A 15,519-nucleotide genomic window follows, 5' to 3' on the forward strand; every position below is an offset into this window, starting at 1 on the left:
TAGTATACATTGTGTCTATAGGATGTCCCCTCAAAGATAACGAAACACACTATATGTGTGTGTGTGTGTTTCTTGCACTTGCTACAAAGTGAGGACTACAGCAAACATATTAACAGCACAGTGAGGACATTTTTGGGAAGTGGGAACATTCAATGGCCATTTGAGGGTTAACGCTTGATTTTAAGGATACGATTAGAATTAGGTTTAGGTTAGGGTGAGGGATTTAGTTGTGATGGTAAGGGGCTGGCGAATTATATCAATTAGTGTCCTCACAAAGGTAAAAGTACAAGTGTGTGTGTAGCTGCGGTGTTTGTCCGCTGGGGGGCGTCCTGCCTCCATCTCAGCTTGCTTTACCTCTCCACAGCCCTTCTCTCTCTCTCTCTCTCTCTCTCTCTCTCTCTCTCTCTCTCTCTCTCTCTCTCTCTCTCTCTCTCTCTCTCTCTCTGACAAGCTGCATGATGAAGCTCATTAACTTCATCTGTTAGAGCACGAGCTGCACACGCGCGCTTCACCTCTGGTTCCATGTGTTTGTCCGGGACGCACTTTTCCTCCCTTTCAGGACCAGGACCATGGTGTCCCCGATCAGACCCGAGCCCGGCCCTGTGAGCGGGGAACTTGGTGAGACCCTCAGACTCCCATCAGCTGGGACTCCGGTGCTGCTGCTGGTGTGATGAGGCCGACAGCCTCCAGTGTTTCCTGTGACGCAGGACAGCCGCGCCGTGCCGCGCCGCGCACTTCAGAGAGCTGCGAGAAGCAGAAAAAAGCGCGCCCGTGACTTTGGTCCTCTGTAACCACTCGACCCTGATGGGAACATGCCTTTACTGTGGTGTGCGCTGATCTGAGAGCGACCACTGAGTGCTGTGCGTGGGAGGACAGGGACCCGAGCTCCAGAGCGTCATTCCCGGCGGAGCGGCTGGGAGTCGAACCGACAACTGCAGGTGATCCGGAGCGCCAGAAACCTGCAGTTTAGAGGAATTTACCGCTTCTTCGTCACGGCTCAGGACCTGCTCTGCTCTGTAACTGCAGCAACAAGAAAAGTGCATTTGGATTTATTAATATATATATTTTTTAATTGATGGATGTGGATCCGGAGCGAGTCCCAGCGGAGGAATTTAGTGGAAAATGTGTGATGTGACAAACAGCTGGAGACAGAAAACATCTGTCTGACCTGTGACACTAACAGAGGAAACACCTGCTCCTGCTTCGGAGAAATAAGGTACCTGAACACATCACAAAATTTACAATTTATAAAATATAACAGGTTTAAAAAGCAAACAGTGTCCAGTTTAAAAATGTAGCCTGTATACAGTAAATGTGTTATATTAAATATGTTTAAAACTATGAAATATGTGATAATCATATAAAGCACATCTCTGTTATTAACGGATTCTTGGGGTGGGACGTTGTTGGAGGTTCGAGCTTTCACTGTCATATCTTCCGGTCATGTAAATCCACCAATCAAAAATAAATCAATTATTTGATATATCGATCTGTAAGCCATCAATCAACTATCAGGCGCTCAGACTGCTGGGTGGATCACAGTTTTTGTGTTTTGGCAGTTTTCAGGATTTTCCGATTTCATCTGATTGTACTGGAATGCAACTTGAGCTCGTGCTGCTTCGTTCTTGTGGGTGCGTCTGTGCGTGTGTGTGTGTGTGTGTGCGTGTGTGCGTGTGTGTGTGTGTGTGTTTGCATGCATGTGTTCACATTGTGTGCATAAGAAACTAAATCACGTCTGTGCGTGCGCACTCATGAGGGTGTGTGTGAGTGTGTGTGTGTGTGTGTGTTTGCGCGCATCTGATGTGCGCTCGCGAGGTATTGATTAGAATTGTGTTTGCCTGAGGATTTGTGTGTGTGTGTGTGTGTGTGTGTGTGTGTTTGTGTGTGTGTGTGTGTTTGTGCGTGTGCGTGAGAAATTCTTTAAGCTATGAGCGAGAGAAGGGGAAGAGCAGAGAGAAAGAAACACAGTTTAACCATCATCTGTTTAAATACACTGCATGGCCAAAAGTATGTGGACACCCAAACATTTCAGCCAAATGTCAATATTGAACATTTCATCCTCCAAACACAAATTTGTCCCTCAGACTGCCAAATCGTCCTGGAGAGCATGGACACAATCTGTGGTGGCCTCTCCAGCTGGCGCTTGTCATTGCACTAGTGGTGCATGATACAAATCAAATCAAAGTACTTTTTTGTTAAGAAATTGTTCGGTACCAGAATTTGTTTGGTACTCTTAGGTCAATACTTGAATCTCCTCTAGGTGGCAGTACTAGCAATGTCAGACATTTGGATCAACCGATCCAACTTTTTCTGTCCCGGTACCTATCGGCCGGTACCGCTGAACTTTGCACCTTGACACTTTAGCATTAAGAAACAAGAGAAAGCCAAGTCCTTCAGTTAGCTTAGCTTTGAAGCTCTAGCTGAACACGATACATTACCATTTTTATGATATTTGCTCACCTCTTCACCGTGCTTGTACCTGCTGGGCCAGGTGTGTCATTTCCTGGGTAGACCACTACATTTGCAGGTAATTGGTCATAAACCAAGTATTGGACAAAACCAAAATCTGACCTGATGGTGGCGCTAAAGGAAAAGTCAGAGGATCACCAAAATCATTGGAATTCACCATTTGGGAACCATGAATGAATGAATGTCTGTGCCAAATTTGTTGCCAATCGATTAGTTAGATGTAGAGATATTTCACTGGATAACCTGCTGGTGGCACTAGAAGATATGTCAGGGAATCATCAAATCATTAGGATTCATCCTCTGGGAGACATGAATGTTTGTACGAAATATCAAGCCAGTCTATCTTATAGTTGATTTAGTATTTCAATCTGGACTAAAGCAGCAGACCAAGCAACAGACATTTTAAAGTTAATGATCTTTGGCTTTGTATTCATTGAGACAGAGGTTGTCTGTCACTTTGCTCCTGTAGGACCCTGTGATGTTATAATTTACTGGGCCCCAGTCACATGCAGATTTAACAAAAGATTTGTTCTAATATTGTGTGGGAATATGAAGGCAAAGCAGAGGACTGAGACAGGTGCACCTGTACTCAGAATTTCTACTTGAGGGATCTCTTGTTTATTTTATTAATCATGTATTGACTATTTCCTCCTCTGCGTGATTCTTCAACAGGTTTCTGGAAGAATGTGAAACTGGAGCCGCTGAGACCCTGAAGCACCGCCTCCTCCGTTGCTTCAGACAGCTATGTCCGACACAGGAACCTGTACCGCAAGAAAACCTCGGGGTCCGTGTTCGTAGGTGGGATTGCCCACCGTGGTTGACCCCCCTGCCCTGGGCGACGTGGGACTCCATGGTCTGGCTCGTCCAGTCTTCCCACACTGCTCACACATCTGCTGCAGCCACCCACCTGTTGATTGTGCGATCTTATTAGCGCTCCCTTTCCCTGCAGCTCAACTCATTGCAAAATGGCGAGAGGTTCGAAGCTCCAGAGCGTCAGCAGCCACTGTTTCCTCTCTCTGCTGATGCTTAAGAGCTGCTGGCTTCTAGGCTCCGCCGCCCAGAAGCCTGCTGTGTTGACGGACTCCCAGCAGCCCCTGCAGGAGTTTGCCCACTCCATCCGGCTGGATGGTGACATCATCCTGGGTGGCTTGTTCCCAGTGCATGCTCGCGGTGAGAGGGGCGTTCCCTGTGGCGAGCTGAAGAAAGAGAAGGGCATCCACCGTCTGGAGGCCATGCTTTTCGCCATTGATCTCATCAATAAGGACCCGGAGCTGCTGCCCAATGTAACACTCGGGGCGCGCATCCTTGACACGTGTTCACGTGACACCTATGCCCTGGAGCAGTCGCTCACCTTCGTCCAGGCGCTCATCGAGAGGGACGGCTCTGATGTCCGCTGTGCTAATGGAGACCCACCCATCTTTTCCAAGCCAGATAAAGTGGTGGGCGTCATCGGGGCGTCGGCCAGCTCCGTGTCAATTATGGTGGCCAACATCCTGCGACTGTTCAAGGTAAGAGAACGATGTCAGGTGACCCTTCTGTTGTTACTTTTTTGTGACTAAACTTCGGTTTTCCAGAGAAACAGCCGTTTCAGGTAACTAGCTGGCAAAAATAGTTTGGTGCTTTGTGTCTCTTTGTTTCTCTTGGTGCCGGTGATTTTTCTACTCTTGCTGAGCCAGATGAGGCCAAAGGTTTAATGTCTTGTAGTAGCTGTAAAATGACTATGAGAGTTGATCAGGACCGTTGAGCCTATCCAAAGATAAAAAGGACAGACCTTTCGCAAAATGGTCAGACAGGAAGTTTATTTTTTAAGCTATCAAGAAAGGAACCTGGAAAGCTGGTGTGGTGGGATGATGTGTCACTTGCAGGGTTAGTGTGTGGAAAATGCAGTAAAAGTGCAGTTTTTGTGCTCCTCAGTAATGTGATCAATGTTGCAATTTCCCGTTCGATCGATTGTCTCTGAGGCTGCTTCGCCTTTGGTTTCGACACACTTTTGACAAGCTGGACAGGAAAAGAATTTGGTTCATGAGCTGTTCAGAGTTTCCTCACTCATGGATTGTAATGGATTGTAATTCATGTGCCACCAAAAATTCCTAAGCCCAACTAGAAGTTTCCCAATTTCTCAGTCCCGATTGTCAAATCTCACTATGTCTCCCACTTTATGACAAACTCTCTATCACAGCAGATGTGGTGCAGCAGTTTAAAGTCATTCTTTGCCCCAAAATCTGCATTGTTTCTTGTTACTTCACTCGGGTGTATACGCTTTGCTGTGCAGAAAGATGCATGTGCATGAGTTAGACGACTGTTTTCACATTGATCTACTGAAGGGAGAAAGTTTAGCCCTGAAATGTGCCAGCATCATTTTGTGACATCACATAATTGAAAGCCAATCGTGGTCCAGTGCAATGTAGAAACTTGAAGTTTTCAGTGCACTGAGAATGGACTTTTCAGTGAAGTAGGAGACATCTTGTGTCTTCTAGGTGCTTGAAATGTTTGAAATGAAAAATATTTGCATATAAATAGATTCAAGATTTTTCAGGGAAGAAGAAGGAATAGATTTACAGATGCAACTGAATTCTTTTTTATTTGGCAAAAATCACATCGGACACAAATTATGATTCAGTGTTTTTATTTATCTTTATTTATACTCCTCCTTTCCTATGATTTATACTCTGGTGACTTCCACAAACAGACTGCCCTCGCCTTATTATTGATCAAGGGCCCAGTCCACTAAATTTACAAAATGCCCGTTGCAAAATGAGATCATTTTTTCACTGGTCGAATTTTGACTTGTTTCATTCAAAAGCTCCCTGCATGCTAACGGCTGAGGTGCAGTCTGGGTATCAGATGACACGAATCCAACTTCAACCTTAAAACACAGAGAGATAAATGGATACGCTGATGGATTTGGTGTGTCCCTTCAACTCTCACTTCTCTGTTCCCTGCGAACCAGCGCAGCTGAGGATCATTACATTTAATCAGTCACGTTTTACAGCTGTGAACCTGCAGTTCTGACTGGTTCACATGCCTGATCTGTTTGGTTCCATTAACCTCTAAAACATATTTGTTTGTTTCACAGTAAAAGTCCCCATGTGTGTCTAAAATGGACCAGATCAGAGATCAGGATATTTAAGATAGAGGGATGTTAATAATACCCGTTATTGAAAGTAAGAAGTTTGACCGATTAATACTAAAAGTTAAACAGTTGAAAATATATTAATATATAAATAAAACATTTGGGAAAACATTTGCTCAGTGGTGGAGGTACATTACGGGTCTTTATGATTTTAGCGAGTCCTTTGTGGGTTTTCACGTGAGACAGATTTGCAGTCCTAAAACTGGGAAAAAAGTCACTTCCTGGTGGAGGAAACATGTTCGGTCTTTAATTCTTCATCATCCTCATCCTCACTTTGTCCCTTTGAGCTGGATGCAGCACAGATAACGTGTTCAGACGGATGTTTCTCACAGTGCGATGACATAAAAAGTTGATCCCAGCTGTTGCCTCGACTTCTTCTGCGTGCGCAGACAAACTGTGTCTGGAGGCGGCGTGTTGCTGTGCACAGCAGCAAACAAATTCCTCTGCGCTAAATTAGTGATGAGCTGTATGATTCATGTGTATGTGTGAGAGCCCGGCCAGCTTAATGAGGACAGAAAGGCCCAACAACATCACTTATCTAAAATTAGCTGGAGATGCCTCCTGGTGGGAGGAGGAGGGAGGAGGAGGGTGTAGCCAGAATTTGCTGATGCAGAGGTTTCCTCACCCTGCTGCCTCTCGCCAGCGCTGTCACAACCTTCAGCTGCAGTCAGGACTCTGGGTCATAACAGGGACTGAGTGCAGAAGCTGTTGTTTAGCTGGCAACATGTTCTCAGGTGAGGTAACAATACAAACATGTCACTGAGTGAACACCTTAAACTCTGTTTTTTATAGCTGCACCATTTCGTCAAACTATGATATTCTAGATGAAGGCATGCACTAGAGCGGGATGAAAAGGATACAGTGGTTTGATTTCACCTGTCGCTGGAACAGTGGCAGAGGAAATATTGTAATCCTTAACTTAAAGAGTTACTTAACACCGATTGAAGAGGAGTGTTTCGCTTTGCTCTCTGCTTGAAAGTTTCACCTCTGACTACCACAGATACACCACTCCCACTGCAGCCCTGTAGCCATAGACCTTATATAAGAAGTGGGGGGGGGGGGGGACACCACCGGCTCCAAAAACAGTCTGATTGTATGGAATTCTATTAGAAAGTCTTCTTCAATACATCATTATGTTTGTATAGTAAATTATGATCCCATTTTTGACCAACTCTAAATGAGGAGAACATATTACCCCCATTTTGGCACACTTACATTGACTTTTCTATATGTTTCAGAATTCACTTTAAGATCCTACTGATTATATTCAAAGCTCTCCATAATATGGCGCCAACTCATAACACAACACTCTGCACCAAGACCGCTCAGATCTTCAGAACAATTGTCCACCAGTCCAGGCTCAAAACTAAGGGGGGCCGTGCCTTTTCCATTTTAGCTCTGTTTCTGTTTTTATGTTGTATTTCAATTGCTATTACTGTTACTCGTTTATGTATTCTATTTAATTTATGACCATCTGTTTTTGTTAGTATTATTATTTTTATTTAGAGTAAAATAGACAATAAAGCAGGGTATGCTTTAGGGCGGGACAACCTGTGACTAACCAATCAGAGGTGGTCTTTGTGGAATGAACGTCACTTCTTACTCCAAAAAAAAACCAAAATGGCGATGCCCATAAAGCCCACAACCCAGTGGGTGACAACATGTTACCGTCAGCTACACCCACTTATATACAGTCTATGCCTCGAGCTCAGAAGTAGAGTGGCTTGTTCGCAAATGGGCGGTCGATCCCGTCACCTCCAGTCCACATGTCAACGTGTCCTTGGGCGAGATACTGAGCCCCAAATCCACAGTGTGTGTATTTGTGAATGGTATGAATGAATGGGAGCCTGTTCCATCACTGTATGAATGGGAATGGAGTGTTAAAGTTATTTGAGAAGTCCGTAAGACCAGCAAGGCGCTAGATAAAGTACAGTCTATTACTCATTTGCATGTAACCACACCCAACATGATGTCACAGGGTCCTGAAGTGCACCTTTTAATAAGTTATGCATTAAAAGTCTTAATATTGCAACATTAACATCTCAGTACAAGTAAAAATTCTGCACTGAAAAAGTAACTTAAGTAAAAGTGCTTATTATTAGCAAAATGTGCTTAGTAAAAGAATTCAGAGTCACCGTATGTGATGATGACATTTGGTTATTATTTTTATAGAGAAGGAGATGCAGCGACGAAAAATGGCCACACACTGATCGTGGGTGCGGTGTCATTAAGTTTAATGTGAGTGAAATGTGATTTTCACACAGTTGCACTTTGATTTATTCAATAAGAACTAATGAATATCACTGACTGCAGCCTCTGTAGACTTTTGGTTTTGGAAGTAACACTATGTTTGACCTCCCACATAGAATGAATTTCATATATTTTCTGAAGTTGCAACAAAGTTTGTACCATTTCTCAAAAAAGTAGAACAAAAAGGGACTTTGACAGTGACCTGGACAGTAACTTCTCAAGAGACCTGTACTGAGGATTTGCCCAAATGTAAACAATTTAAACAGTTTGTCTGTCAGCGTCTCACACAGACAATCACAATGACACCTCGTCTGAAATAAATACCACCCACACCAACGTCAGCACAAATTCCTGCATTTTTACGAAAGGTTCACCTTTAGGGAGACATAACACTTCAAAAGAGAGAAATTATGGGATGATGGTTAATAATCAACTATCACCTACAATAACGAGAAGAATCAGTGTTCAGCAGCATGTGTCTGGAAACAAAGAGAACAATCAGCTTGTGGGAGTTAAACTGAGGGCATATCATTATGTCCAGGCTGATGGGAAAATGAATAGTTTTTCACATATTTGGTCACAGTTCGTATTGGCCGAAGAGGTAAAGTTGAGGGAAAGTTTTTACAGTTTGTCCTTACGGAGAGATTATAGTACCGAGCCATGCTTCCAATATTGTTCAGATATTTCAATCCGAACCGACGTGGTGTATCAACCGCATCAGACGGCCACGAAAAATCACAAATGAATCATGTTTGTACATGAAAGGACTCATATAAATTGAAGTGAATGCTTCTTTAGTTCTATCAGGGTTGTTGTTTGGTGAGATAGAGGCGTGTCAATTAATTACTTCAGCCCAGAGTGAGATATCCACACTGCTGCTTTGACACGTCTTGGCTCTAAAAATAGATAAATCATCAGTATGTGCCCTGTCTTGATTCGGAGGAGTTTTTCTGTCGATAAAACTCTCTCCTCCCTCTTCAGAAGCTTCACTGGGGGTGTAAGGGGTGAGATACTCCATCTGAATCTGTGATATGCTCTCAGTGCATTTGCATAATATTTGCACATCCATTTCAGTATCACACAGCCCGAGCCTAGCCTGGTCTTCATGCACTGCTGCGACAGTCGCTCACGCTGCTGCGTTATATTTCCATCTCTGCGTGGGAGAGACAGAACCACCGAGTCTCTGTTTATGAGCTCGCTGCAGGCTCGGCCAAAAACACAAAATAAAAAAAATGAAAGAGGTGAGAAAATAGCTGAGGGAGGAATGAAAACAGAGGGAACCTTCCTACATCGTTCCATACAAACTGTCAGAGGGAGGACGAGGACTCCAGCAGATCAACAGCCACAAACCACAGAAGAAGAAAAGTATCACTGTCCATGGATATCATCTGTGACATTGCCCAGGACATCTCGCTCCCAAACAACACGGCAACAGCACGTTAGCAAAGCAGAAAAATAACACAACAAGTGGGAGCTGAAAGAGTGACAAACCCGAGCAGAACTCAACTTTGACATGCAAGTGCAAATTTGACTCCTTGTTGATGAAGATATAAAGATTATAGCCTCGCAATACCAGTTTACCAGGAGTTAGATGAGAGGAAACGGACCATTTATCAATAAAAGATGTCCAACTGTTGTTCAGCCTGATTACATTCCTTCATTAGACAAAGAGCGAAGCCACCGACTCAACACATCAGCTGCTCAGCCGGGAAATTCACACAGCTGCCAGTTTAAGTGCAACCGGCTAAAATGAATAACAATGAGGGTTAAGATGTTCCATTTTTGTTGAAACCTCTGTAGATATGTGCTGATTCAACTGCACGGACGTTTTAGAAGCTGTAGCTTGTTGACTTGTGTTGCGTTATGCCGAGTGGTGTTGATATAAAAAGGGATGGACAAAATATTAGAAACACTGAGCTAAAATGGTCAGAAATAGAATAACTCTCTAAACAAAAAAACTAAAGATAGATTCTCTCCTGGGTGTCAGCTGGTGCAGGATAAACCCCAGTAAACCAAAAAATCAGTATCATTATTATTTCAGGACTGTGGTATTGGAGCATTATTTTTAGATGAGTGTACCTAATAAACTGGCAGCAGAGTTTAGATTTAAAGTAATTCACAGCTGATGTTTTTGGTGTGAACAAGATGGCGCAAGAGAACATCTTTTATCTCCTGTGGCTCCTTATCATCACAGTCACTGATTCGCCTGTTTCCCTTTTTTTATTCACTGTCCCTTTGATTTGTTTCCTTGTTTCACTGCAGACTAAATCATTCTGCACTGTGATAGATTATTGATCGGGTAGATGCGACTCAGAATGAGATGATGAAGATCAGCAGATACCAGACACACATTTTTGTGCTTGATGATACGAAAAGTTTCCAGGTTGAGAAAAAAGAAATACAGCATTTATCTGTGAGTGCTGTGGTGTGACTCTGAGGTCTCCAGAAATATTCACTTAGTTTTCAGGCAGCTGATCTTTGCACAGTCTGGACACGTGTGAATGTTGAGGCTGGTTTTCACTCTCTTAAGTGTTACCTCCTAATATCCCACCACAGTGTGATAACTCCTGACAAAGCACAGGCAGCAGATGGTTCCTATGAGGGAATAAACACACCGCATGCAGGACAAAAGAAAAGGAGAGGAGGTCGGAACTAAAATCACTAGGAAATCATAATTCACATTAGGGCTGAGCTTAAATAGTCGACCATTCGATGATTTGATCTAAGGAGCCTTATTCAGCTGCCAATCTCACGGTCGTATCGTCGCAGTGACGTGAAAATGTGGTTATGAAACAAAGGATCAGCGTCGGGGTGCTGAATGTCTCATTTTTCCGTAGACATACTCGAGACATTACTACTGCTGATCTCTGTGTATCCATGTTTGTATCAGATAACGTCCTCAGACTACCATGTACGAAAAGTAGTGCAGAGCAAGTGCTCTACCTTGTGCCTATGTTTTTACTTCCACGGATATCCCGTATCATAGCAACCACAGCGTCTCAGCTGCGCTTCCAGTTGTGCGTTTTTCAGAGAAGCACCTGGTGTTTTCAGCTGAGAAAAAACACTTTGCAGGGACTTTCACACTTTTCACAGGCGACGTGTCCAGTCTGTCTGCCTGTCCGCCAATATCAGCGCCATGGACAGCGCCGCAGGCCGCACACTTTAGTGTACAGAATAAATGTCATTTTGCAGTAAAGGCTAAAATAGACCGTATAATAGATAGATTATTATTTGCCTTAATGACACGACTGTCTCAAATGACCTAAATTTGACTCAGACTTAAATGGCTTCATACAAATTATGGGAGACTTATGGGAAATACATTTTACTTGACTTGGACTTGTCATAACCTTACTCGAGACTTTTCTCAAATAACTTGAAAAATTACTAAAGACTTCCTAAAAGCCTAAAATGACTCAAGACTTCCCTCTAGTGACTTTAGACTTGATTCTCGTGTCTTTACCTTCATCTCAGGCTTCTCTCAGATGACATAAAACCTAAGTGACCTGAGAATCGACTTGGACTTTTCTCAAATGATTTGAAACCTGAAACATCTCTGAAACAACAGCGATGGAGCGGCATCACCATCCTCACCTAAACCTAATCTTACCTGTCAACTCACAGCCTTCCACGGACCAGTCACAGTCAGATAGACAGTGAGACCTGAACATCTCAGTCTGAGCAGCAGCATCATGTCCAAACAGCAACCTGATATTACCGTCCTAAGTGAATGTGAGGATGAAACCGCTTCACCTTCTTGAAAAGTTAATCCAAGTTGGAGACGTCCACGGGAGACTTCTGCGGGCTGATCTGCCTGAAAAAACCTGATTGCTCTGTTCTTTGTTAACGAGTGTAATTTCTCTCTGAAAGGACAAAAGATGGAGCAGAGGGTGGATAATGGGATTTAATCGTGGCGAATTTGCACTTGTAGTGGCAATTCATTAGTGCGACCGATAATAACGACCTCGTTAAGCTGTCTGAAGCCATTGTCCTCGTTGTTTTTTTGTTCATGTTAATAAAGCTTTTTGTCTTTCATTCTAATTTTGATGGCCTCATTTTGTAATCCATCCAGTTTTCAATAATCTGTGTGTGTGTGTGTGTGTGTGTTTGAGGAAAGGTAACGAAATGACTCATTCATAGAGTACACAGTAATATTGTGTTGTACTATGTTTTATTGTACTGTACAAATACTTGAACATGAAATACAATTTAATAAAAGAACACGATCTAAGCATAAAGTATAAGAACATGAAATAAAAAACAGGTAAACTGTTGGAAATACTCTTGTAGAGTTCCTTCCATAGTAAATCTTTTCAGAAATATACTTGTTTGATTTATTCCTCAGAATTTCTTTCCAAGACTTGATGAGGACTTGAGACCTGACTGAGATTTATCTGAAATGACTTGAGTTTGTTGAGACTCGTCTGGGACTTGAAATTGTCTACAACTTCTTAAGACCTGACTCACATCTGTCTTAAATGACTTGAGACTTCTCAGGTGTGTCTCAAAGGACTTCAAAGTTGTCTCAAACTTCTCTCAAATGTCTTGAGACTCGACTCAACTCTGTCTCAAATGACTTGAGACTTGCCTTTGGCTTATTTCTTCGACTCGGCCTGACAGACATTATTGAACAGTTCTAATTAGAGGTGAAACAGTAGTTGATCAGTTGATTGGTTTAACAACAGAGGATTGATTTATAACAAAAGCACTCTCTGGTTGCAGCTTCTCCAATATGAGATTGCGTGTTGCCTCTCTCTGTTCAATATGATTGTAAACTGAATATCATTGAAATGTTGCCAGTTTGTAAAATCACCCTTTACGCTGGAATACATTCAGACCTTTACAGTCTCAGACTGTTTGCTATCACTTCATCTCGTCTGTATTTCTGTGTTGCAAATAAAAAGCCTGCCGTTCTGCCACCAGATGAGAAATCTGACCCATGTGGGAATAAAAAGCCCATCGTGGAGCTCAGATAATGCTCTGAAATTTCAGACTGCTCTGGAGTCAGTCGGCGGTCAGCTTGACCTCTGCAGATCATCATCAGCTGGGCGGTGATAAAGGTCAGAGGTCAGCTAGTTTCATTACTGACTCCATTCAACACAGAGGAAAAATGGGGATTCATATTCACGTGTATTCATTTTTTATTAGTTGTGACACGTGTCACGGTTTCCAGATGACAGCTGAGCAGTGGGGTGTCATTTGGCGAGAAATTACATCTGCGTGCCGAGTGATTACAGAAGAGACGAAACATCATCAGCTGCAGGCGTGATGTTGAAAGTGAGCAGGAAATGTTTATGTGTTAACTCTTTACAAAGACGTTCCTCCATCACATCTTCTTGGGGAGGACAAAATACAGGTTTTATCAGGTGTCTTCTCTCTCCTGAACTCACCATGTAGAGTCTGGTAATCTGTTTCCAAAACCTCTGAGAGAGCAGAAATTAGGTTATAGGTCTGCAGAATTTCATTAATAAAAGACTTGTTTCTGATTCCTTACCCTGATCCTGCAAGTCCTCAACAAAACATGCCCTCCAAAAATGATTTGTATGAATGTTTTGTGATCCGCCTGCTCTATGGTTAAAAACCACTTGGTTCATCTTACAGAAAGTTGGTGGTCATGGTTAAAGGAAGCAGTGCTTTACTTTTGTTGGACACAGGATGTGAACAGCGGTCTCTGATGTCAGACTCAGTATGCTCACTGCTTCTCCCGCCATCGTTCCTCTGGCCCGTAACTTGGAAATCGATTGAGGTCCACCATCATCGAGGATGATGATCCGGTCCCTTAAATGTGTCTGGAAGGAGACAATGTGTGAAGGGGCTCTGGGAGGAGAGGAGGAGTGGGGATCCACAGTTTTATCCAAAGTGCAGAGGTGGAAAGTAACTAAATGTATTTATTCAAGTACTGACTTACATACAATTTGAGGTACTTGAGAATTTGTTATTTATTATTTTCTATTAGTTATTTACTATTCAAAGCCACAAGCCACCTAGCAGTGTGTAAAGTGATTACAGTTAGCTCCACCTTTACCAGCTGCAACATTAAAGGGATTTTTACACAATAATGCTTTTATTCTGAAATAGGCCGTTCTACATAGAGAGTACTTTTACCTTTGGTACTTTAAGTATATTTTGATGAAGTAAAATTTTGAATGCAAGTACTGTGGGATAAAAGAGTACCGTATTTACCGGACTATAGAGCGCATCGGAATATAAGCCGCACCCACTAAATTTGAAAAGAAAAGAATATTTTTACATATATTAGCCGCACCAGACTATAAGCCGCAGATATATACGTTGTGAAATGAGATATTTACACAGAAAGATTTTGTAAATGTTTATTTATATACCTTAATTGTTTCCAAACGGTGCCTGTAACACGGCAGTAAAACGGCTGATCGAACAAAACAGAAAAGTCATTAATGTTTTTATTCATCCTCCTCCTGTGCACTGAAACCGTCACTGAAACGTTAGCGAAGAAAAATCTATAGATTAGCCGCATCGTTGTGTAAGCCGCAGGGTTCAAAGCGTGGGAAAAAAAGTAGCGGCTCATAGTCCGGTAAATACGGTACTTCAATAAACCAACCACCCTTCAATAAAAACCTTTTATTCTTTATTGATTGGTCAGCTGATCTGTTGTGACAGTAAAAGAACCAACAGGCTGCTCTTTAAAACAGCTTTACTGTTATATCAGTCAAACTACCTGTGGAAACAGGAATAACAGCACCAACAGCGGCTCTGACTAATAGTGATTCATTTCTCTCTCGTTACTTTATTTTCTGTTCCAAGTTCATCCACAGTCACACTTCATTAACTCTATGATATCAACCAGAGCGTGAGAGGGAGATAAGATGAACTGTACCTGTGCCCTTCACAAACTAATTAGGCTAGTTTTATTTAGAACATTTAAACAGCTTTTTATTGCTCTTCCACATCCATTCTGCCCTTTCAGTCATAAATAAATCTTATTTGTAAATAGCAAAACACTTTCTTAACTATCACTGTAGCTCCTGGAGGGATCACATCTCCTCTCCCTCTGCGGCTGTAAGCTCTCTCTCATATTGTTTTATCATCTCTCGTTGTTTTTTCGGGTTACAGTGGTTTCGCCACCCCGGCCAGCTGCGGTGAATCTGAGCTTCACTAACACACGGAGGACGACTTCTCAGCTCCTGATTGGCGGATCGGGGGACAGGAGCCCTACAGGCGCCCTCTTACATAACAAGAATAATTCTGACCCCTCCTCGGTCTCCTCAGACTGTTATTTTGGATTTGGCTCAGGACATGCTCAAGGAGGAGAAACCCTCTGCTGTGAGTCAGAGCAGCCGTGGGTCAGAGATGTTGACCTCTGACCTGTTTCTGCCTAATAGATAGAAGCTCACACTCTGTGCTACTGCTCAGAAATGATTTAACCTTGTTTACCTGCGCCTCCCCCCGACCTTTGACTCGTGACTCTCTGTCACACCAGTTAATTGGCTGATTGGAAAACTAGTAAAGCTAATTTTTTGTTTCGATCTGCTTTTTTTTTGCTCCTTAGAGGCAGCAGAAATCCGCTGTGAATATTAATATGACCAACCTTTTTTCAAACAGTTGCTTTTTTAGACACCCACCAGTTACAGCGCAACATTATCAATCATTTGGAGTTGCTGTTGTTTCTTCCTGATGAATAGAAGTCC

At 42.7% G+C, this 15,519-nt stretch overlaps 1 protein-coding gene across 1 annotated transcript in view; it reads left to right on the forward strand.

Moving 5' to 3' along the window:
• The first annotated feature begins 3,434 nt into the window (after positions 1-3,434).
• LOC139201019 (metabotropic glutamate receptor 8-like) overlaps positions 3,435-15,519 on the forward strand; it is a 121,136-nt gene continuing 109,051 nt past the window's right edge. Inside the window, exon 1 of the mRNA XM_070830222.1 lies at positions 3,435-3,977. Within this exon, the coding sequence (XP_070686323.1) occupies positions 3,435-3,977 (543 nt within the window). The remainder of the gene's footprint in view (positions 3,978-15,519) is intronic.

The sequence above is a fragment of the Pempheris klunzingeri genome, chromosome 5, assembly GCF_042242105.1.
Source record: "Pempheris klunzingeri isolate RE-2024b chromosome 5, fPemKlu1.hap1, whole genome shotgun sequence".
NCBI lineage: Eukaryota > Metazoa > Chordata > Actinopteri > Acropomatiformes > Pempheridae > Pempheris > Pempheris klunzingeri.